Below are 25,251 nucleotides of genomic sequence, written 5' to 3'. Positions count from 1 at the left end.
AGCACAAGATTCAGTAGGGGATGTTGAAATAACTACCATGCACTCATTGGAATGAGATGCATAGACGAAAACATGTGTATGGGATCTGAGACCAACAACGAATCAGTAGACCCTGTCTTGTGCTCATACTCAAGTGACTCCATGCAATCACTTTTGGGCAGTGGTTTTCTGTGCGTGGTTCATGGATTCCTGGGGGTCTTTTGAGATCCCTTCAAGGAGTCCCCAAAATCAAAATTATTTTTATAATGGTGCTAAGACGTTATTTACCTTTTCTACTCATTCTCTTAAGAGTGTATAGTGGAGTTTTCATGAGGTTACATGATGAATTCATAGTATCTAAAAAGGCTATTAAAGTACTATTTCCTTTTCCGGTTACATGTCAGCGTGAGGCCAATTTTCTTCATACTTCAAGACAAACCACTTATTGCAACAAATTGACTATAGAAGCAGATATGAGAATCTAGCTGTTTTAAGCCAGACATTAAGGATATTTTATTTTATTTTTTTAAGATTTTATTTATTTATTTATTTGAGAGAGAGAATGAGATGGAGAGAGAGAGCATGAGAGGGGGGAGGGTCCGAGGGAGAATCGGACTCCCTGCTGAGCAGGGAGCCCGACGCAGGACTTGATCCCTGAACTCCAGGGTCATGACCTGAGCCGAAGGCAGGCGCTTAACCAACTGAGCCACCCAGGCGCCTGACATTAAAGATATTTTAAAAAATATAAGACAGCTTTCTTCTCTCTAAAAACTTTATGAATCTCAGGGCACCTGGGTGGCTCAGTTGGTTAAGCGCCTGCCTTCGGCTCAGGTCATGATCCCTAGGTCCTGGGATCGAGCCCCGCATCGGGCTCCCTGCTCAGTGGGGAGCTTGCTTCTCCCTCTCCCACTCCCTCTGCTTGTGTGCTCTCTTCCAAATAAATAAAGTCTTTTTAAAAAATTAAGTAAAATAAAAACATTATGAATCTTAAAATTTTTTTTCATAAGAAGTATGTATGTTAACATAAATAGGTAAATAGATTTATTTAAAACGAACTAATGAGTAAATATCTCAAAAAGTCCCAGTTCTAAATTCTGAGACATAAATATTGGTAGACATACTCATATAAATGAAAACTTTTTGGAGGTCTTGGTAATTTCTATGAATATGAAGGGGTCCTAAGCTCCAAAAGTTTGAGAACTGATGCCCTTGGGCATTATGTACTTCTGAACTTAAAATGGCATTGAAGTTGTTCACACTTAAATCTTTTTTCTTTCTTCTCACCTTTCTTCTTCTAGCTCTCACTTATTCCTTTAGCAAAAACTTTGGATTTGTCCAAGTTAAATGTGTGGTGTGTGTCTCTACTGAATTTCACGAAGTAAAATCCTGTTGCAGTGTTCTTTCTGCTGTGCTGCACATATAGAAACCTTCCTGTGGATGATCTAAATAAAATTGCCTTTCACCTGTAATTCCAAATAAAGGTGTTATTGTCCCAGAGTATGGTGGGTTTCCTAAAAGTCAATTATTTAAGGATAGCTTCACTAATAATGACACTTGTGGTACAAAGCTCACCCCAAGAAAAGGCTTTTTAGACGATTAGTTCACTCAGATGAAGTCCTAGTAAAGTTTTGGATAATTTAATAGGATATTTGGAGCATAAATAAAGACCATCTGTGTACATGGGTAACAAATTCATGGATATTTCGCTACTTGGAAATTGGAAAAGACTGTGTTACAGGATTTCTTGTCCTTCTGTTCCCATGGTTCTTGGTCATGCCCCTTTGAAGAATGAAGAGGTAGACCAGATGGAGTGGTGGGTAGCAAAGCCAAGGTTAGTGAGCGATAGGCACAGAGCTCCCGGAGAGGGAAGGGATCCAAGAGGGTTGCCACCATAGTCTCTAAGCCTAGGGGTTTTTATGGGCTTGTTGGCGGGCTGTTTTAATCTGATGAGCCCTCCATGAGCCTGTCACCCAATCAAGTTTGTGTCATCTACCTATCACGTGGAAAGAGTAGAGGCCTCCGTCCAGGGTGGTGTAAAATCCTTTTAAGGGTGGTTTCTTCTTAGGGCATGACCCCTTATCCCTGCCTGCCTTTCTTCCAGTTGTCCTTCATTAATTGCATCTAATTTGAAAAATCTTAACAGATTAGAGTAGTTATGTAACAAATAGGCCCAGCATTCAGTTAAATTCTGTATGTAACTATCCAGGGACAGTTGTAAAGAATACTCATAAATGAACCTCCTGTTTCTTGTCCCTTCTTAACAAAATGATTTAACATGATCGGAGATTATAAACGTTTATTTGCGTGTTTTATTCCCCAGGGGATTAGATAAAGCTGAAGCCTGTGTGACAGCAGAGGAAAGGATGTCCTAATTGTGTTAGTACTGACATAATGAGGACTTTCACTGGTTTGGGAAGGGGAGGGATGGAGTAAGACATCGGTTTAGTGTGAACCTTTATGATATGCTCTACTTGGCCGGTCACTGTTGAGTTCTTCCGATTCCCCATTAGGCTCTGTGGAGAATTCATAAATATTTTACTCATGTACTTACGAGTTTATATAATATAGACGTTCATTCTGAAGTTCTAAATGCCTTTGCTCAACAAGACAGGGAACGAAAACGTTAGCAAAAGTCTCACCTAAACAGGAGAACTGGCATTTTAGGAGATTTGGAGTTACTTAGTTGACATTCCACTTTTATTGGTGTTACCGAAGGGGGGAAAAAAAACATTACCAGCAAAAATACGCTCACTTTTTTCTACCTCAAAAGAAGAAAACATGTAAGATTATTTTTTATGAAGTATGCCTAAATGCTGCCTGCTGGAAAGATTATTTACTGGAAGTGAGATCAACTTGTGGCAGTGTTGGCGAGCCAGATCCTTGGGTTTTGGTTATTTTAGGTTTGCCTGAGACTGTCAGTCTGGGATCAAGCGAGTCTGATGAAGTATTCCTGTATTACGTGGACAGAACCCCATAGAAGACTCTGAGCTGAGTCTTCCAAGTGAATGGGCTTGCTTTGCCCTGAGCAAACAGATGGTGCACTGTGCAAGTCAATCCACCTGTGACTCAAGTTTGAAGGAGTCCTTGCTCCAGAGGAGAGGCCATGTAGAGGAAATATCAGGTGTCCTTCTGGAGTCTGAAAACATTACTTCTCTGGCTGGTCCGTTCTGGTGCCTCCCTGCATATTGTAGATTCCAAGATAAATAAGACAGCACTCTATCTTAACGTAGATTAGGATTAATTTTAAGAGAAAAACAACTGAGTAAGCACAATTAAGCATTGTTCGTGCTATGATATGTAGAAGATAGTGTGTGGGGAACATAAAAAGGGGAGTAAGTAGTCCGTTTCACTTGGAAAAGGATTTGTTAGACGTTAGTTTTTTTTTTTTTTAAGTACAAAAGAGTTTTAAAAAAGAAAACAAGTGACCTATAATCTGTGCCCCTTCACCCCCAATCACCCAGCCCAATAGATGTTAAAAAAACAATTCATGCACACATGTAGATTTTTTTTTTTTTTTTAATTAAGGAATGTCTCTAAAACTATGCCTTCTCAGAGATTCCCCTGAGAGAGAATCTCTTCTCTGGAAGACCTGAAAAGCTGCAGTGTAGAAATACTTTCAGGGAGGGGAAGGATGAATTCATGGAGAGCTTCTGTTGGAGCATTTGTTTTTGGACATTTCTGTGCTATTGGCCACCCTCCCCTCAGGCCCGGGATTGTAAGTAAAATCTGATTATGTTTTAGAGCGAGCCACACACTGAGCCTGAGACCAACAGTTTCCTTTCTTTGCCCTCTGCCTTTCCCTCCTCCAGATAATAGTGACAATCAGCAAACATCTCCCCTCACTTGTGTGCCATGTTGGTGTATATGTGTGTATGTATATCTACATACATATACATATATATATATATTAAAAAAACACCCAGCTTTGTAGGCTGCCATGATGGCTGCTGAAATGGCATGATCTCCACTGTCAACCACTACCCATGACAGTTTGCTGCTCCAAGTGGCAGAAGCCAGCCCGTTGGGCATTTGTCCTTAATAGATTTGGGCTATTGAATTAAAACCAACAAACATTTGGTTTCTAGTTGTTCTCTGTTGTCCTGAACATGGGAACCTCTTCCAGATATGCTTCAGAGTATACTTTTGAAAAGGCTACCATTATGAGGTAGAGGGGAAAAAAGTATGAATCGAAATTGGGAATTGTCTGAAACTCTTGCAAATTCAGCCTGCTTTTCTTTTCCTGTAGTTTTGAGATAAGATCCGAGAGTTCCAGGAGCAGAGTTTCCATGTTCTTGTTATGGCTCAGGCTTCCTGTTTACACCTTTGAAGGGAAAATTGTATTCATGGATTCCTGAATACACCTTTGAAGGGAAAATTGTATTCATGGATTCCTGAAGTTCTAGTCTAGGTGTGTTCATTTTGTTGTTCATTCAGTAATGATTGGGCTGGGCCCTAGGGCAACAGAAGTGACTGGCACGGGGCCTATGGGCACTGGAGTCTAGTGGGGAAAGTGGACCTGGAGAAATCATTCATTTTTAGTATGAGAGCTTCCAGAAGGAGGATTTGGAAGTCAGGAAGTATTTTTCTATGAAAAAATTACATCAAAGTTAAGTTCCCTGGCCACCCACCAAAAGCTAATTTTTTCTTTTTGCTATACCAATAATGATAGCTAAGCTTTATAGCCTTAATAAGTCCCACGGAGAATTCTAAGCCTTTAATTTATCTATTCCTTTCAACAGTGTTATGAGGTATTATTACTGCTATTATCTCCATTTTTGATATATGAGCAAACAGGCATGAAGAAATTAATTTGCTTAGATAGCCCTACCAGTCAGATGTCTAGTCTTGTAAAGAAATGAATGACAGCACAGCCTGCTTAATTTGTGTATTGAGGCTCCTATACTCGGGACCCTTTTTGGAGCTCTTTTTAATAGTTAATTGGTGCACAGGCAGCTTAACGATACCAATTCATTTTCTGTTTCCTTCTTTTTATCCCAAGTTCCATCAGGGTAAACACCTCGTCTTACCTGCCATAGCATTCCCAGCATGCAGCATGGAGGCCTATCCAATATATTGGTTGAATGAATTCAGAATGAAGAGCTCTTTGAGAACATATGAATTCCCTTGTCGCTCTTTTCTCAGTGCTTTGCAAAAATTAGGGATTTAATAAACGTTTGTAGAATGAATAAATGAAATTCTTAATTTTTGAAGAGGGGGCAGGGCTTGCCAATTCCAAAAGATTGTGTCATTTCTTATTATAACAAGTAGATTTTTAGTTTACTTTGTTTAGTTCATCCCAAGTTCTGTGATTCTGAATTTTTCCAAGTGTGTATGTTTTCAATGCTTTACCAACTTAGCAGATGTTTTTTATTTTTTTATTTTTTATTATTTTTTAAAATATTAATTTATTTGTCAGAGAGAGAGAAAGCACAACCAGGGGGAGCAGGGGACAGAGGACGAAGCAGGCTCTCTGCTGAGCAGGGAGCCCGATGTGGGACTCGATCCCAGGACCCTGGGATCATGACTTGAGCCGAAGGCAGATGCTTAACTGACTGGGCCACCCAGGTGTCCCAGCAGATGTTTTTTAAAAAGCTGCTGACTATGCAAAAGGGATAAGAAATAGAATGATTTTAAGATGACCTGAGCTTGATTTGGGAAGTTTTCCTAGTTTATAGTTATGTTCAAAATGCTCAGGAACCAATCAGTCAATGCCCTCCCGCCCCACCTCCTTTTTGCTTAACAGGATCTGGATTCTGGTTATTATATACAGTTCTATTCAGTAGTCAACACTTATGTTTAGGGTTGGTGAATATTGAACAAAATCCATGAGTTAAAGTATACTGATGATTCCAAAAATGCCTCATTTGTAATCGTGGGAGAAGAAAAACTTTTCCTCTGCTCTTTTAGGTTTGATGGCTGGGTCTGTGAAATAAAATGACAGAAGAAAAGATATGCAAATTTATTAATTTTTAATATTGTGGTCATGACAGCATCACAGAAAAACAAAAGTAAATACCCCCAAAATGGTGATATTTGGGAATTTATATATTGTCTTAATAGGGGAAGGGTTGGGGGGATGTAGGCAATTTATTTATTTATTTTTAAAGATTTTATTTATCTGACAGTGAGAGACACAGTGAGAGAGGGAACACAAGCAGGGGGAGTGGGAGAGGGAGAAGCAGGCTTCCCGCGGAGCGGGGAGCCGCGATGTGGGGCTCGATCCCAGGACCCTGGGATCATGACCCAAGCCGAAGGCAGACGCTTAAACGACTGAGCCACCCAGGAGCCCCGGATGTAGGCAATTTAAAAGAGAGTAAATGATTTTTAGAAGAGGTGAAGGGGTTCTTAGAAGAATAGATGGGAAATATGATATGACAAGGTTTGTCTGGGTGTGGTGTTGACTTCTACCCCCTTCTCTTGAGATAAGAGTCAATCCTTTCTGGTTGATGAAACTCCTGGGGATTTATGATACTTGAGCTCCTTGTGGAAGATCTATCTTTAGGCAGATAAAGAGAGTTCAGAGAAAGCCTGTCACTCTATTTGCTGTTTTTCAAGTGTCTACAGCTCAAAATAACCTATATGCCAAAGCAGAATGTTTTAGGGCGGTGTGTCCTGAACATCTGGGACCTGAGGACAGTGTGATAAGGAGGTGGCCCAGCTGGATTTGTAACCCGTTGTCTGGTGCAGTGCATTCCCTGCAACTGTAGGATGAGAGTAGGTGTCAGAGTGAGGTGGGGACTGCACTAACACGGAGTTTGAAAAAGCAGATTCCCATTCACCACCTTTTCACCACTGCTGTAGTACATGCGTTTATAAAGTTAGATCTGTACTTATATTTTTATACCATACAGAGCTAAAATATTTTCACATTAGGAGAAGGCCAAGCTCATCAGTTGGTTGGGGTCTATTGTGGATCCAGCGTCCTCTGCTTCTGGACTTACAGTATAGCTTATGGAAGAGCTTGGCTATGACTTGAGTTTTGTAGAATGGGAGAGATTTTATTAGGAGGATGAGCAAGTACCAGTGGCCCACCTGGATTCAGGGAGGGTCGTGGGTTGTGCAGATTGAAGCAGCCCCGTCCGTGGTAAGCCACGCTTATAGGATGTGTATCAGATTGTCTGTCTAAATAAGGAGGTAAACTGAGGCAAGTTCTAATTATGAGAAATTGAATTTATTCCAGAGGAGCAAAAGAATTGTAATTCAGGAAAACACTGGGGCAAGCTACACGTGAGTCCACTGAAGGCTGGGGTGGTTTATATTTACCGGCAAGAAGTTCAAAGAGGGGGAAGTCCAGCTAGAGTCCATGCTGTAAGTTCATTGGCTTGAGGATGGGGAGAGATTCTTGGCAGATGTTCATTGGTCAGGAGGTAAGTCTCAGTCTTTGGTAAATAAGGTATTTACTGGAAATCAGTGTCTCAGTTTTTCAGTTGTCTTCTTCTGAGGGTACATGTGTGAGATTCTACTTTTCATAACCTCCAGGTCCATTTTAGATTGAAATCCTTGCACAGAATCTTGCTGAGGTTCCAGCTTCTGTGAAATCTTAGCCAAGGTGGGACTTTATGAGTGAGAATTTTGAAATTCAAGAGCCTGAAATTCACTCTATGGGACTATGGTACAAGATTTTAAAGTGACTTTTAGCAGAATTAAGGGAATGCTTCATTTATAACATTACTTCCTTCCCAGCGTTTTGTGCATTTATGGACATTTTGCTGGAAATGAGATTATGGATGTATTAATTTTGTGAATGTTTTGTGTTCACATTTGGTTTGTGTCTGTGTTGTCTGTGATAGAAGCCAATAAATGCTTAGCCTGTTTGGGGTTGATCTTGGCATTTTAATTCAATCTCCATGATATTGAAATATATCTTGCCTACCTGAACTACTGTGGTTACATTGCTTTCTCAATTACAATATAAAAATAATGACACTTTTTCTTTAGTCCCAGAAATCCTGGATTGAAGGAGTTTTCAACAAGAGAGAATGTAACAAAATCATACCTAGCTCAAAAGACCCTCACAGGTACAATTTTTAATATTTTCATTTTAAAGCAACACTACTTTGAGGACCTTTTGTGGAAACTTAGAGGTGTGATTTGTCTAGAGGAATTTATTCATATCTGTGAAGTTAGCATTTATTTTTAATCAATATTTGTTTCTTTGTCTTTGTAAAAATAATACAGGATTATTGTAGACAACCAGGTAAGATCAGGGACCTTGTCAGTTTTGTACCTTACTCCAAGCCTCTGACAGTGCCTGCTGCATAGAAGCCTCCTGATTAACATCTGTTGTTTAATGGTGTAATGAAGTATAAAGAAGAAAAAATTTATCTTAATGACATAACTGTGTTGGAGCCACTGTTACTATTGTGGTGGATTTCATTTCTTTAATCCTCCTGTTTCTCTTAGTGGGAGAATAGAAATTAGGGAGTATTATGCTAAGTGAAATAAGTCAGTCTGAGAAAGACAGATACCATATGATTTCACTCATATGTGAAATTTAAGAAACAAAGCAAATGAGCAAAGAGGGGAAAAAAGAAACCAAGAAACAGAATCTTAACTATAGAGAACAAACTGGTGGTTACCGGAGGGGAGGTGGGTGGGGGATGGGTTAAATAGGTGAAGGGGATTAAGAGTGCTCTTATATGATGAGTACTGAGTACTGTACAGAATTGTTGAATCACTTTATTGTACACCTACAACTAATAGGACACTGCGTGTTAATCATACTGGAATTAAAATTTAAAAAAAAACTTAAAAAAAAAAGAAATTGGGGAAATATCTAGTGCTGTATCCATTCCACCATTCCATTCCCCAGAACTTCTGAATACTGAATATTCAAAATATTGTGAACGTTCCTTATCCCCAACTCAAGTGTTTATGGAAAATAGTGACAATAGTGACAGTTTGGGATATTTCAGGACCCTGTGTTCAGATTATGCGGGCAATTCCATGTTTTCCCCAGAGGCTTTTTGCTTGAGCCGATAATAGACAGCAGATGGAATGACTTGAGTTTGACCACTCTGAGTTGTCGAGAACCCTTTGGAAGCTCTACTTGTAGAACAAAGTTCAAAACAGCAGCCTGTGAAAGATAGGAGAATAAAAGGCTATGGAAAATTCCCCAGGGTAATTGCGTTCATGAAATTAAGATTGGGTGGCATTGCCCTTGGAGAGTAGACATTAAAAGGAAGGGAAAAATAGAAGAGTAGTATTTTAATTAGAGGGACCACTCTATTTTTAGATTCTTTTTAGCATTTGACCTTATATTCATTTAAAGTTCAGAAATCACAGTTGTATGCTTATGAAGGTTAGCATGGTGAGGTCATTGAAATTCTTGATCTTTGGGGATGACTAAAACAGTGTTTCTGGCCTTTGTTAAATATTTACTAGCTGCACCCTCACTGAATTACCTGGGATTTGTAAGCCCTGTGATTGGAAGTTCTCATTTTACCCCCTTATAAAATGTTTACAAAATGGCAAGGTAAACTTGTTTTTTCCCTTCATCTTTTATGGTATCTTGTAATGTGATGGTGGTTACAGTGGAAGTCAGACTGAGCTCACACAGTCCTGCTTCTGTAAATGGAGAATCATCTTCATAATCATCTTGAAACCTAATGAAATGTGATAACCTGTAGGCCATTAGTCCATAGACTCAAGAAGAATATCAATGATCATAATTCCATATTATGGAATGGTCCAAGATCTGCATTTTATGGAAAAAAAGTCATCTCTATTTTTATGTGATTGTGAAAAAAAAATTAATGAATGATTACGGATCTTCCTACGCCAGCCTTTTTCTTAGATCCCAGTAAGAATCTCAAAATTATAGCTTTTGTAAAGTTTTCTTCCTGACAGTGCAGAAGGAGAAGGTGGTAGTTCGTGGTTTTATTTATTTATTTTAAAAAAGATTTTATTTATTTATTTGACAGAGAGAGACACAGCGAGAGCAGGAACACAAGCAGGGGGAGTGGGAGAGGGAGAAGCAGGCTTCCCGCCGAGCAGGGAGCCCGACGTGGGACTTGATCCCAGGACCCTGGGATCATGACCTGAGCCGACAGCAGATGCTTAATGACTGAGCCACCCAGGCGCCCTTGTGGTTTTAAATTTAGATAAAAGTTGATCTTTTATTGGTTATTTTTATAGTTCCTAATAAGAAACAAATCTGATAGACTTGATTACAATATCTTTTTTCCTCCTTATTTTGAATTTGTTGTTGAAGTGAAGCTTCTGAGAAAAGACAGTCCCAAAAGGCTAGGAAAGGCCTAAGTATTTGTTTCTGAATAATTTAGAATGACCCTGATTCTTTGAATACTGTCCTTTCTTCCATTGTTTTAACTAGTATTCTCTTCTAGTTAAAACTTTTTTATACCTAAAATATGATCTTTGATGATCACAATGATCCCCCAACTTCAGAAGTTTCTTTTAAACCATAAAAAGAAAGATTAATAAGGATAATACTTATAATCATACCAACTGTCTTTGGATTTGATAGTGTCTTATGGTTTTAAAATAATATATAGTATTATAATTAATATGTAATATATAATACATAATATATACATAATATGCCATTATATATAAATATTTATATAATTATATGTCCATATATTCTGTATTTATAAACATATATATTTTTTCTTAATTCTCAGAATTCTCGAGAATTCTGTTATCTTCATAGTGTAATGACAGTAACAGCCACCATTTTTTATATACTGCAGTGCACCACCATAAGAAACATTACATTACACACATTATCTCAGGTAATCCTCTTAATAACCTTATAGGACATATATTACTTTCAAATGTGAAAACCAGTGCTTGGGGAGGCATTGTTAAATCAGTGAGATTTCAATCCAGGTATTTAGGTTCCAACTTCAGCGTTCTGTCAATTAGGTCACGGTTGCTGCAGTGTAATTATATTTGGGAAATGACATATGGGAATGTTTGGGGAATGATATATGAGTACTCAGCAAATCCTGATTTTTTTTAGACCAGGGAAAATAACGGATGTTTATGGTATAAGCATTAAATATGCTTTCAAATATATCACTAACCTAACAGAGGTCTTGTCTTTTTAATTTAGATGTACTGCAGGATGCCAGGTCTGCCAGAATTTAATCAGGTAAGACTTAGATAAATAAGATTTCTTTTCGTATTTAGGCACTGTTTAAAACTTATTGGGAGAGTTTTCTCACATCTTGAATAGACTCAATGAAAGGGCTTTATTGCATCTTATTTACCTTTCCAAAGGAAGGTTTTTTGTTTTTGTTTTTTTAGATTTTATTTATTTATTTGAGAGGGGAGGTGGGGCAGAGGAAATGGGAGAAAGAAGCAGGCTCCCCTCTTGAGCAGGGAACCTGACATGGGGTTCCGGGCTCGATTAGGATCCCAGGACCCTGGGATCATGACCTGAGCCCGAGGCAGATGCTTAACTGACAGAGCCACCCAGGCACCCCTCCAAGGGAAGTTTTAAAAAAGAAATGTGGGATTTTTTTGAAGGAGAGTGATTATTTGAATGCCAATAGATAGATTACTTGAATTACTGAGACATGTAAATGGCAAGGGCCTTTGGCAAGAGCTTCTACCAATTGAAAGGCATGTAAAGCATGTATTTTCATTTGCTCATTTGAGAGAGCAAGAGAGTGCAAGCAGTGGAAGGGGGTGTGGAGGGGCAGAAGGAGAGGGAGAGGGAAAATCTTAAGCAGCCTCCACACTCAGTGCAGAGTCTGAGGCAGGGCTCCATCTTGCAACTCTCAGACCATGACCTGAGCCAAAATCAAGAGTCAGATGCAAGTGGGCCACCCAGTTGCCTCTGTATTTTATTTGGATAATGAAGATGGTTTGTTCATATACAGCACTGTATTTGATCTGTGGTTTGCGAGTGATGTGTGCTTATTCCAAGCTCTAATTCTGACACCAGTTTTGACGTGTGTGTCCTTTTTTCCAACACACCACCAGGTAATTAACTAAATCCTGCCTCTATCTACCTGGAAATAGCATATCAGATCCTATAGGTTAAGAGCTCAGTCCTACTAGACCACCCTTCCTCCCCACACATCAGGTGCCAGTCACAAGTCCACGTTATTACCTGTGCTTCTGACTGATAGGCTAGAGATCAGAGGTTCCCAAGAACTCTTCCATGGGTTCAATTAGTTTGCTAGCAAGGCTTCCAGAACTCAGAGAAACATTTACTTACATTTACCAGTTTATTATAAAGGGTGTTATAAAGCAAAAACAGCCAGATGGAGGAGATGCATAGGACCAGCTATGTGGGAAGGGGCCCAGAGCTTCTGTGCTCTTTTTGAGCAAGCCACTCTTCTAGCCCCTCCATGTGTTCACCAACCTGAAGCCTCCCAATGCCATCCTTTCGAGGTTTTATGGAGGCTTTATTACATAGGCATGATTGGTTGAATCATTGGCCATTGGTGGTTGATTCAACCTCCAGCATCTTTTTCTTTCTTAGCATTTAGGAAATTTCAAGGGTTTTAGGGGCTCTGTGCCAGAAATGGGGGCAAAGAGCAAATCTATGTTTATTATAAATCATAACATCACACAAGCTGATGGGCAAAAATAACTCTTGCAGAATACAAATGTTAACAGCAATTTGCATTTTAAACTACGTGTTGGTAACTGGTTTTACCTTTCTCTTCTGTTAATGGAGGAAAATGAAAATTTCCTTAATTCTGATCATAGTTCACCTCATGGATCGACCCAGTGTTAAATTTGTTTTTTGAAAAAGGACAAATCTGGAATCCCAAGTTTGGCAAATCATGGCAAAAGGAAAACACCATCCACGGATGTAGGAGAGGAAGGAAAAGGTTGCTGGGTGTATTGGTCTGTTCAGCCTGCCATAATAGATTCCCACAGACTGGGTGGTTTAAACAATAATTTTTTTTTTTTTTTAAGATTTTATTTATTTGACAGAGAGAGAGACAGCGAGAGAGGGAACACAAGCAGGGGGAGTGGGAGAGGGAGAAGCAAGCTTCCCGCCGAGCAGGGAGCCCGATGTGGGGCTCGATCCCAGGACTCTGGGATCATGACCTGAGCCGAGGGCAGACGCTTAACGACTGAGCCACCCAGGCGCCCTTGATGTTTGATTCTTATTTTTCCATTTCTCTCTCTTACTTAATCGACTGAGCCACCCAGGCACCCCTAAACAATAAAAATTTTTATCTCAGAGCCGTGCGAGTCCCAGGTCAAGGTGCCATCAGAGTTGGTTTCTGATGAGGCCTCTCTTCTCGCTGTGTCTTCACATGGCCTTTGCTCTGTGCACTGACAGAGCTCTTGTGTCTCTTCCTCTTTTTAGACACCATTCCTATCCGATTAGAGTCCTACCTCTATGACCTCACTGAAACTATTACTGCGTTATAGGCTCTGTCTCCAAATACAGCCACACTGGGATTAGGACTTCAACATAAAGAATTTTAGGGGACACCGTTCAGTTCCTAACACTGAAGAGTTTCCATTTGACTAACCTCTTTTACCCTTCCTTAAATTATTTTTTCTTTCTTTTTAGTAATTACTTAAAATTTGCTAAAATTGAAAGCAAGCATAAGACTATATTGAAAAGAAGTGAAAAGGCTTCATTTACTCCTTCTGTTTCCTACTTTATTCTCCAGAACCTTTCCCTGGCAATTATTTTTCCCAAATTTGCAATCTTTAGAGGTAACCAATGCAAACGATACTAGAAAAATGTCTATTTCACACCATCCAGAACTTAAAAGTTGTTGAAACTTATAATTTTTGCACCTAGCTAAGACCTAGTTTGATTTTTTTTTTTTCATGTGGGGAGTGAAATGCCCCGGTGTCAGTTACTGAGCGGTCTGTCCTATCCATTTGTGGTGTCATTTCTGTTCTACAACAAATTCCCATATGTCTGTGGCTCTGTTTCTAAGCTTTTCTTTAGTGTCATTGATCTACTTCTCCTGTTCCTGGTAAATGCCACTCTGCTTCATTATTATAGTTTTATAATATATCTTGATATCTGATAGGGCAAGTCCTCTTGCTTTATTCTTTTTTTTTTTAAATCATTTTACTCTTTTAGACAATTTATACATCCGTATAAATGTTAAAATCGCTTTGTCAAATTCCCTGAAAAATTCTTTTAAGGGTTTGATGGGTATTTTATAGAATTTATAAAAATTTTGGGGGAATTGGCATTTGGCACCTTTACAAAGTTGATTCTCAAGGTGAGATTTTAGTTAGTGATGTATAATTTGGAACTTCTGAAAGTTTTATTTTTTTATTTTTATTTTTTTAAGATTTTATTTATTTATCTGAGAGAGAGAATGAGAGAGAGAGAGCACGAGAGGGGAGAGGGTCAGAGGGAGAAGCAGACTCCCTGCTGAGCAGGGAGCCTGATGCGGGACTCGATCCCGGGACTCCAGGATCATGACCTGAGCCGAAGGCAGTCGCTTAACCAACTGAGCCACCCAGGCGCCCCTTCTGAAAGTTTTAACTAACAGGATGGACATGGAAGCTTTTTTAAAAAATAGTTTAGGGGTAATTGGTTTCTTCTATGAGATCATCATGCCATAATTTAATGATCTGGTAAAAACTGGAATAAAACTGTATTGATTCAAGTCAAATGGATTAGGCTAGAAAAATACTTTGAGCAAAGTGGATTCAAACTGAAGAATGGTCCTATGAGAGGTTAGTGATTTATCTTTCCAGTTTCCAGGTGTGAATTATGGTTGCCTCCATTCATTCATGTTCTGTTTAGAAAAAGCCACAGTGAAATGAATCATTCAGCTTATGAATAGATGTTTTTCCATTTTGAAGACTATCCCTCATTCCGAAAGATAACCAGGTGATACATTTCTCTCTAGTAGATTCCAATTATGTATATTCTGTACGTTTGAGATTATTCCTTCACCCTCTGAGTCAAGAGCCCCTCCATATAGAACTCTAAAATGATCTGACTTCTTGTTGTCATCCTGTTCCTTGCTTAATTGAGCCCCATAACTTGTACACGTTTTTATGTTGCTTTTCACACCTACACACACAAAAAAGCCTGAATCACTTATAAAGCTGAATAACCTCTTTATATATAATAGGCATATGAAAGTTCTATATGCTCAAATTTTAATTTTTCCTTCTGATTTTTTTAATTCATGAAACACGAGAAGCTTATCGCCCTTTTGCCAATATGATTATTGTATTTTGTTAGTTTTTATATAGTTCTAGTTTCAAAGAGATTTAACCTTCTAATTTGCCTCGTTTTGTATCTGAAATAGTTTTTAAAACTTTTAATTTGCAGGAACATTTATTGAATTTTCCTTCCCTTGTAATTCTATCACATATTTATTATTTAATTTATATTTGTAGTCAAGCCTCACTCATGGCTCTTGTGGTAGCTCTGTGTTTAATATTTCTCTGACGTTGAATCTTTTTTGGCATTGGTTAATATTCTTGCCTTTTGATGTGCATATTATGTTTTACATGAAGACATTTTCTGACTCTCAAGTATTGCATGTTGGAGATTTTTAGTTTTTTTCTTGTTGAGATATAATTGACAGAAAATAAACTGCACGTATTTAAAATGTACAACTTGATTTTTTTTTTTTACCATCTTAACCATTTTAAGTGTGTGTAGCTAGTAGTGTTAGTTCCGTTGTGCAACAGATCTTCAGAACTTTTTCATCTTGCAAAACTGAAATTCTGTGTCCATTAAACAGTAACTCCCCACGGGCCACTCCTCCTAGCCTCTAGCAACCACCATTCTACTGTCTGTCTCTGTGGATCTGACTACTCTAGGTACCTCAAATACGTGGAACCATACAGCACTTTTTTTTTTTATGACTGACTTATTCCATTTAGCATACTATCCTCAAGGTTTATCCCTATTTTCGTGTATCACAGGATTCCTCCCTTTTTTAAGGCTGAATAATAGTCCATTATATGTATATGCCACATTTTGTTTACCCATTCATCTGTCAACTTGGCTATTATGAATAATGCTTTGTAATACTTATATGAACATGGGTGGGCACAAGACTTTGAGTATTTTTTTTTTTAAAACATTCCCTAGATGATTTTAATGTGCAGCTAAGGGAGAGAACCACTGAGGGTGTTTCTAAACTCAGAAGACAATCCAGTGATATAAGTCTAATATAAATCTAATGTGAAATTTTATTATTTACTTATTTATTTTTTAAGATTTTATGTATTTGACACAGAGAGACACAGTGAGAGAGGGAACACAAGCAGGGGGAGTGGGAGAGGGAGAAGCAGGCTTCCCACGGAGCAGGGAGCCCGATGCGGGGCTCGATCCCAGGACCCTGGGATCATGATCTGAGCCGAGGGCAGACGCTCAATGACTGAGCCACCCAGGCGCCCCCTAATGTGAAATTAAAAAATATTGTTCATATATGCCATCTATATATTACCCTAGAAAAGTGTAGAAACAGTACATCTGTTTTCTATTTTGACATTGTGTGTTTTCTAATCTGAAACTGGTTTTCATCCCATCCTTAAGGTGTTACTGTGGGCGATTGATTGGAGACCATCATGGGATAGATTACTCCTGGACCATCTCAGCTGCCAGTGGTAACGAAAATGAACAGTGGTCTGTTGAAAAGCATACGACGAAAAGCCCTACAGATACGTTTGGCACTATTAATTTTCAAGATGGAGAGCACACCCACCACTCCAAGGTTTGCTAATAACTCACATTATTTTTGGTAGTTTTTAACAGAAGATAACCTCCAAATGTTTCTGCAAATTTTATCTCCAAGTGTAGATGATCAGATGACCGAGTTTTATTGCGAAAATGATCCGTGTTATTGACCTCTTCACAAAAATGACCTGACCCTTCTCTTTCCTTTCTGTCTGAGGGACATGGTACCTTTCCCAGGTGTGGTGTGGCCCACTCTATTTGATCTCTTTTAGCAAGCTTATGCCTTCTCTATGGGAGAATGGCTTATTGCTCTTGAGACAGTTGCCAAAGGGCTGCCCTTTTCTTAAGGAGTGGAAGAAAGTCACTGCCAAAGAGATGGTTTTAGCTGAAGCATGGCCATAGCAATTACTAGTACCTTGTGGCTGTTCATGCTTGCTATGTCCTTGTGAGAGGAAATGTGGACATTTTTCTCTGTATCTCCCCGCAAGTGATCGTGCTTAGGCTTTCCAGGCCAGTCTTGCTCCTGTCCCTAATATGATAATTTTGCATGTAATTTGCATAATACTGACGCTTCAGCTATCTCTCAGGTGTTTTTTCCTTGAGCTTGTCAATCACCTGCTGCTTTTTCAGAGACAGATTTCCCTGGGGAACCTGCACGGGGCATCCACCTCAGGAAAGCCTCAAATCAGCTGTACCCTAGAGTGTGGCCATCAGTTGGATGGATTTGAAACAACCGTTCTTAATAATGCAATCATAATCAAGTTTTGTAATGCAGTTTTACAGTAATCTACGTTTCCAGTTATTAATCGTCTTGTATTTAGCTTTGTGTGTTGATGTTCTCTTTAGTTGGTGAGAAAACTGCCCTTATTCTCCTCTGTAATCTTTTCTGGAAGCTGACTCTTATTACCCTGTATGTAATTTTCCCCATAAGTTTTAGTCTTCCTCCTTTTGCTTTTATGTTTATTCATAATCACCTTCATTTCCTCATTTTTTCTTCCATTTGACAAAGATTTATTAGGTGCTCATACTTTGCTATGCCCCAAAGAGCATTATGTTCCATGTACTAACATTGTTTACAGTCTAGTGAGGGGAAACAGGAAATAAATATAGTGACCATGGGTGGGGTGGGAATACAGTGTTCTTCAAGAAAATGGGAAGGGTCACTCCTGTTTTTCTGGGGCAATGTGAGTGTGTCAAGGAAGTATTGGGAAGTATAGGGACAGCTAAGCTGAGATCAGAAAGGTAAGTGAGGTGTTTTGGTGTCAGGTGAGGCAGAGGGCTAAGAGCACTCGAGGCTTGTGGGAAGGCCAAGGGAGAATATGGTGCATATAGGGGAACTGAAAATACGGTTCAACAGATCTCCTGATCGCTCATATGTTCTGTGCTTAGCATTAGATCGCCATTACATCCTGAGTACCTGAATGCACTTTATTTGATCTCTCAGAAGAGAAGCAGCTACTTTTTATATTTAAGCACAGATTTGTACTTCCGTCTACGGTGAGAGGCCGGAAAGCTGTGAGAGCTGGTTATTCATCTCCCACCCCTGCGTTCCCTTTCCCAGTTTTATGCCTCCCACCTCATTCCAGGAAGGATTTGAGGAGAATCTAGGCCCGTAAGAATCTGCCTGAGTTAGTTATAAAGGAGGGAGGGGGAGGGGGAAGGAAAGTCATTAACCTTTAGCACCATCTTCAATTGGCCTTTGGAATAAAAGACTAGTGCTGAGTTAATCAAAGTTGTTTATCTGAAATCTCAGGGAGGAGTGTCCGCTAGAACTAAAAGGACTTCTAGATGAAAGAGAGAGGCACCTGGGAGAGGGTTGAGCTAGAGGAACCAAGTCAGAGCTGCCTCCCTCCTCTGCCTTTACTGGAGATTTGGAGCAACACAAACCATTGCACAAAGGTTAACTTGTATTTTTTCCTACTACTTGAATATGTAATAAAGCCATGGCAACTCATTTTCCTCCCTTAGAAATTGAATCCTGATTACCCTTAGGTTCTATTACATTCTGTGATGGCTGTAACATTTTAAAAATTAAATAAAGGGATTATGTTTTAAGAATTTCAAAGGTGCGGAGTGCCTGGGTGGCTCAGTCGTTAAGCGTCTGCCTTCGGCTCAGGTCATGATCCCGGGGTCCCGGGATCGAGCCCCGCATTGGGCTCCCTGCTCGGCGGGAAGCCTGCTTCTCCCTCTCCCTCTCCCCCTGCTTGTGTTCCCTCTCTCGCTGTGTCTCTCTCTGTCAAATAAATAAATAAAATCTTAAAAAAAATTTCAAAGGTGAATAGACAATTGTTTTAAGGCACTATTACATTCTGGAAGATAGGTGATAATTCTATTTGCATATGTATGAAGAGCTCCACCTGTGGTTCTTTTTGGTATAGTTTTCTAATTCATGGTTTCTTATTGTCCTTATTCCTGTAAATCTGACTTGGTCTTGTTGGTTAGCTTATGCCTGAGGATGGCAAACTCCTCTCAGTATGATTTTAACAGTCTGTATGTGGCTGCATCTATTGGAAAAAGAGAGCCAGCTATACACTATGATCTTACGCAAAACACAAAATGATTCTGGTCCTACCTGCTGATTCAGATTTCTCTCATTTTTTCTTTGGGTTACATTGACTAGTTAAAAATATGACTCTTGTGAGAAGTATTTGTTTTGGAAAAAGACATTTTCAGAGGGATAATTACATATAAAGGGAACGGTTAGAATGTAAAATTTACAGTAAATTAGAAGTACATGCTCCCGGATCATAATTTGATTTAAATTATGGAAATATATGAAATAGTCAAGTAAATTAAAACAGTGATGTGGTTTTGGAATATATCTGAGGTTCGGTGGGGTGAGGTCTGGAGCCAACGACCAAGAACGAATTCTTGAGACGTCTTTGGTGCAAACTGGTGGTTTATTAAAGCCCGGGGACAGGGCCCGTGGGCAGGAAGAGCTGCGGCACCAGGGGCTTGAGGAGTGGCTGATTATACACTCAGGAGTTGGGGGACGTAAGGAAAAGGGAGGTTTCAAAAGAACTTTCATATGCTAAAGAGGACCTACAAGATAATGGAGGCTTTGCCATTGTCAAGTTAAGGTTGTTTTCCCCTCTAGCAAGGTATTAACTTTAAGATAGTGCTTTGTCTTCAGCTAGTCTTCTGCTCCCTCATCAAGAGCATGTATGAAAAACCCCATTTCACCTATTTCTATTTAAAATGGGTTTCCTGGAGTAGTGGTTTTTACCAGTTTGAAGTATTTATGCCTCATCTCAGACCTTCTAGAGAACATTGGTGGGCCAACCCTGAAAGCCAGAGGAAGCCTTCCTACCGTGACTTGTTAATTCCCAGAAGGAACTTACAGGGGGCGTGGGATCCTTTCAAAGTAAATGTTTCCATTATACAACGATGAACTTTTAAAGAAATCTCAGACACTTCCTTTTAAGTTTTGGCCATTTCAGTCGCCCTGCTGTGTGCTCATTGTTACCGGCATGTAGTTTTTCCTACTTTATGTACATGTGTCTATGCATATCTTCCAGTATATTAGAACTTCTTATGATACAAAGTTGGATCATCTGTTACATTTAATGTTGAAAGAGTGGAAGATGGAACTGCCAAAGCTGGTGATCTCTGTCCACGGGGGCATCCAGAACTTCAAGATGCCCTCCAAACTTAAAGAGATCTTCAGCCAAGGTTTGGTCAAAGCTGCAGAGACAACAGGAGCGTGGATAATAACTGAAGGCATTAATACTGGTAAAGTGCACTCCCTGCTTCATTTAAAAACAAAACAAAACAAAACCCTCTTTCTAACTGAATCCGGTAGTATGGCACCTAATCTCTGCTCTGCAGTGCTCCCAGGAGACGTGGTGGCATAAGAGAGAAAGACAAAAAGCATAATGGCTAGAAAAAAACCCAGAATCATAGACCTTTCCTGGAATGCGTTTTTACCATTGTTAAAATACGCTGTTTTAACGCAACTGTGGGTAAACTTCTGGCAAAGAAAATAGTCTTTTCATGAACTTTAGACCATGGTGAGGTTTGAAAGGATGCAGAATCCATCCAAGTATGGAGTGTGTGGGCTTGGGCGTGAGCTAAACTCACCAGGGTCAAGTTCAACAACAAAAATACAACTGAGTAAATTTGAAGATCTAATTGGTTTTATTAAGCAATTCATGAATTAAGCACCATCCCATTTACCAAGTAAAGAGATGCCCACAGAAGTTTGTACTACAAAATGGAAGGTTTTTATAGGGAGGAGGGTGGGGCAAGGAAGTTATTAGCAAAAGAAAAGGAAGGATCGGTCCAAGCAAGGTCATCTTCCCTCAGGGGGAACGGCAGGGGGGCTAATCATGCAGATTACCTCATCTTCCTTTGTGGGGTGTGTGTGTGGAGGGGGGGAGTGGGGGGGATGAAGAGAGTCCTTCTGACAGATTACCTCATTGATACTGATCAGAAAATTTCTCATTGAATGGTTAAGACTACATTTCTGGGGGAGGTTGGAACTGCAATTAGGTTAGGCTAGGTTAGGTATTAAGCCCCAGTTTGATAACTTGGCTTAAGTGATTCCATTTTGGGCCTTTGGTTTCCCTTTTTAACAACATAGGCTTTATTTTACTTACTGCTGTGGGTGTGTGTTTAAAATTTAGGTTAGGACCAGTTAAGGAACACAAATATAATAGTGTGAAGACTATTAAAATAGTTCATATAAACAAAAGAAATGAGAAATGAGACCTACTTGGAGCTTTCTTCAACAATAATCAGGACCTGACCCCATTCAACCACAACTCCTTAGGGCCTGACTGCTCAGGGAGGGACATCTGGACCAGCAGCATCAGCATCACCTGGGAGCTTGCTGGGAATGCAGATCTCAGATACCTTCCCAGACCAGCAGGACCTAAATCTGCATTTTGACAACATCCCCAGATGATTCTTCTGCACATTTAAATTTGAGAAGTGTTGCTCACCGGCTTCTGCCTATTCTTGAGCTGCTTCTCAACTGCAGTATCTGGCCTGAATGTTTGACATTTAATCGAATGCCACAAGTCTTATGTATATAGCATTTGGATAGATGCTGTGGCTGAAAGATGAGTAAGGTATGCACCCTGGGTTTAGTGATAAGGTGGACCATGATAACAGTGAGCAACTAACTATAATCAGTGCTGACTGGATCATAGTTGAGATACAAAGCAAGTGTTTGGGAGTACAAGGAAGAGGAAGTCACATTTCAGTTCCAGCTGAGGGCACCCGGGAAGGCATGCAGAAGAATATAACACTTGGCGTTGACCTTGAGGGAAGGGTAGGAAGGAGCATCCTAGACAGAGGTGGGAGTTCAAGGCCAGGCACATGGCTGGCAGGCACATGGCTGGAGGTGAAGGCATGTGTAGAAAGAGGCAATAAGGCTACGGGCTGGATGTGCCATGTGTCAGAGGACAGGGACAAGGGAGACTGGAGCCAGACTGGGTGCCATGCTTTTGGGCTGAGGTTTTATTCTCTGTGTAGCAGGGGACCCTCAAAGGAATTCGGACAGGAGAATGGATAGGAAATGACATAGTCAGACCTGGTTTTAGGGAGAGTCTCAGTAGACGGTATATACTAAGATCACATGTGGGATGCTGAAATACATCCACCAGCATCACCATGCTCGTAACCCATGCCAAACCTATGGAGTCTAAATCTCTATTTTTTTTTAAATATTTTATTTATTTGTCAGAGAGAGAGAGAGAGAGAGCACAAGGGGGCGGGGCGGGGGAGGCAGGCAGAGGGAGAAGCAGACTCTCCGCTGAGCAGGGAGCCCGATGCGGGACTCGATCCCAAGACCATAGGATCATGACTTGAGCCAAAGGCAGACACTTAACGGACTGAGCCACCCAGGCGTCCCTGAGTCCAAATCTCTATTGCAGTGGATGGCTGCACAGCTGATATTGATATATCAGATCCCTGATTCTAGAAAATGATTCTGGGCAAAGTGTGAAAAATAGGGTGGAGGGGAAAATGCCAGAGAGGGGGAAATGATTAGGTGCTGTGCATCAGATGCTTGCAATAGAGTTTTGTTTGTTTGTTTCTGTGCTAACGACACATAGAGGACCAGTACTATATATAAGAGGAGAAAGTGGTGCAATGCAGTGTTGTCATTAAAAGGCAGATTAAGCCAATCTCAAAGGCCACATACTGCACGATTCTAATAACTATATGACATGCTGGAAAAGGCAAAATGGGAGAGAGTAAAAAGATCGGTGGTTGTATGGAATCTACAGCACCAATCCCTAATGTAAACTACGGCGTTTGGGTGATAATGATGTGTTAGTACAGGTTAGTATAGGTTCATCAGTTATAACAAATGTACCACGGAGGGGGGATGTTAACAGTGGTGGGAGGCTGTGGGTATATAGATTAGGGGGTGCAAGGGAAGTCTGTACTACTGGCTCAGTTTTGTGTGAACCTAAAATTGCTTTAAAAAATAAAGTCTGTTTAAAAAAGGAAAGTCAGATATCCTGGTTTTGGAATCCAAACTCTACAAATTACCAGCTCTATAACGCTGGGCAAATTATTTAACTTCTTTATTGACTCAATTCTTGCCTATAAAATAGACCAAATAAAGTTTCTACTTAAAGTGTAAATACTTATAAAACACTTAAAAAAGTACCTGGTGCATTGTAAGAGTTTGGTCAGTGCCGGCTATAATTATTGCTGTTGTTATTAATTCCAGAAGGTCAAAGATGAATATTAGTTCTGGAATATTTCTGTCTATAAAGCTATTAACTTAATTTGCTTCAATGAAGCAAGGGCCATATGTGCAGGATGTTTTGCTGAGACAATTGAGAAGGTTAGAGAAAAAAAAAAATTAGAACATTCATGTTGGCCTCACAGGACTTTCTGGGCAGTCAAAAATAGGGTCAGGACTGAGGTTGTAAGCAAAAATTGCCCAAAGGGAGAAGAGAATTGTTCAGGTAAAGAGATCAGTGATAGGAGAAAGCAGTGTTAAAAGAGAGTAGAGAAAGACAAGATCACAGAAATTCATTCCGCTGTGTCAGCGACTTTCCCTAAGAATGTCCCTCTGCATATGTCCATGCCCGTTTGTCTCTTCCCAGCAGTCACGGTGTTTTGCATGATTCGTCTTGTTAAAGTTTGATCTCTGTTGTTCATAGGCGTGTCCAAACATGTTGGGGATGCCCTGAAAGCCCATTCCTTCCAGTCCTTGAGAAAAATCTGCACAGTTGGAATCCCTCCTTGGGGTGTCATTGAGAACCAAAGAGATCTTATTGGAAAAGATGTAAGTAGACAACAAAAGGAAATGAATGTGTATCTAATTGCCAACTCAGCACTACGCCTGGGCATCTAAAAGGCATCTCCAATGTAATATACCCCAAACCAATTTTGTCTTCCTACTTGCCCTGTCTTAGAAAATGATGATCTCATCCTTGCAGTTGTTCAAGCCAAAAAGCTTGGACTAATCCTGGAATGATCTGTTTCAACACCTCAAACCTAATCCATCAGTAAATTATCTCGGCTTCATTTTAGATATAAAAATACATGTGGAATATGACCTCTTCTCATTACCCCCACTGTTACTAAGCGGGTCCAAACCACCATTTTCTGTCACCTGGATGATTGCAGTAATAGCTTTCCCTTCTCTCATCCCTGTCACTCCTTGTAATCCCATCTTAACACAGTAGCCAGACTCATTCTTCTAAAATATAAATCAGATCGTGCTCGTCCCCTATGAAAAGCCCTTCAGTGGCTCCTGTCTTGCTCAGAATAATACCCGAGTTTCTTGTAGTGGGGTGTGTGTGTGTGTGATAAAACAAGGAACATTCCTGATTTGACCCTTGTACCACTCTGCTTTATTCGTTCCTGTGTATCGATTCTTTGATCCTCTTTCTCTATAGGGAATGGACTTGTCTAAGTCTGTTTATAAGAATAGTGTAATTTCTTTTTTTTTTTTTTTAAAGATCTTATTTATTTATTTGACAGAGAGAGACACAGCGAGAGAGGGAACACAAGCAGGGGGAGTGGGAGAGGGAGAAGCAGGCTTCCCGCCGAGCAGGGAGCCCGATGCGGGGCTCGATCTCAGGACCCTGGGATCATGACCTGAGCCGAAGGCAGACGCTTAACGACTGAGCCACCCAGGCGCCCCAAGAATAGTGTATGTTTCTGATAAAAATCTCAGGTATTACAAAAGGTATGAAGAGGAAAGATAACCACTATTAATATCTTGGTGTGTATCATTCCATAATTTTTTCTAAGTATGTGTACATATGTATAATAAAAAAAGAGTTTGTATGAAAAAAAAGTAGTAACAGAAACCCACCAATGTAAATATGTTTTTTATTTTTATTTTTGTTCGTTTTTGTGAATCTGTTCTTTGGCTTAACTATTACTATTACTATATAACTATTATTAACAGTTACATCTCTATGTCAATTAATATAGACGTGTATGGTTTAACTTTCATTTTGGAGAATTTCACACACATTAAAGAGTAGAGAGATTAAAATAATGAAATCCTATGTACCCATCTCCCAGCTTCAACAATTATGAGATTAGAGCCAATTTTCTTTCATCTATCCCTTTATCCATTCCCCACCTCTTCACTCCAATATTTTGAAGCAAATTCCAGACATCAAATAATGTCTCTGGTAAATATTTTATCCAGTATTTCTAATTTAGCACTTGATTTACCA

The 25,251-nt window shown here is 39.8% G+C and overlaps 1 protein-coding gene across 1 annotated transcript in view; it reads left to right on the top strand.

The window, feature by feature from the left end:
- The window catches only part of TRPM6 (transient receptor potential cation channel subfamily M member 6), a 133,285-nt gene that overhangs the window by 15,792 nt on the left and 92,242 nt on the right, over nucleotides 1-25,251 (top strand). Inside the window, exons 2-6 of the mRNA XM_088018731.1 lie at nucleotides 7,918-7,997; nucleotides 11,057-11,095; nucleotides 16,451-16,628; nucleotides 20,110-20,323; nucleotides 23,716-23,840. Of these exons, the coding sequence (XP_087874857.1) occupies nucleotides 7,918-7,997; nucleotides 11,057-11,095; nucleotides 16,451-16,628; nucleotides 20,110-20,323; nucleotides 23,716-23,840 (636 nt within the window). The remainder of the gene's footprint in view (nucleotides 1-7,917; nucleotides 7,998-11,056; nucleotides 11,096-16,450; nucleotides 16,629-20,109; nucleotides 20,324-23,715; nucleotides 23,841-25,251) is intronic.

The sequence above is a fragment of the Eumetopias jubatus genome, unplaced genomic scaffold (assembly GCF_037043125.1).
Source record: "Eumetopias jubatus isolate StellerSeaLion01/CBP00866 unplaced genomic scaffold, mEumJub1_p1.0 scaffold_15, whole genome shotgun sequence".
Taxonomy (NCBI): domain Eukaryota; kingdom Metazoa; phylum Chordata; class Mammalia; order Carnivora; family Otariidae; genus Eumetopias; species Eumetopias jubatus.
This window is presented reverse-complemented; position numbering and strand designations above follow the sequence as displayed.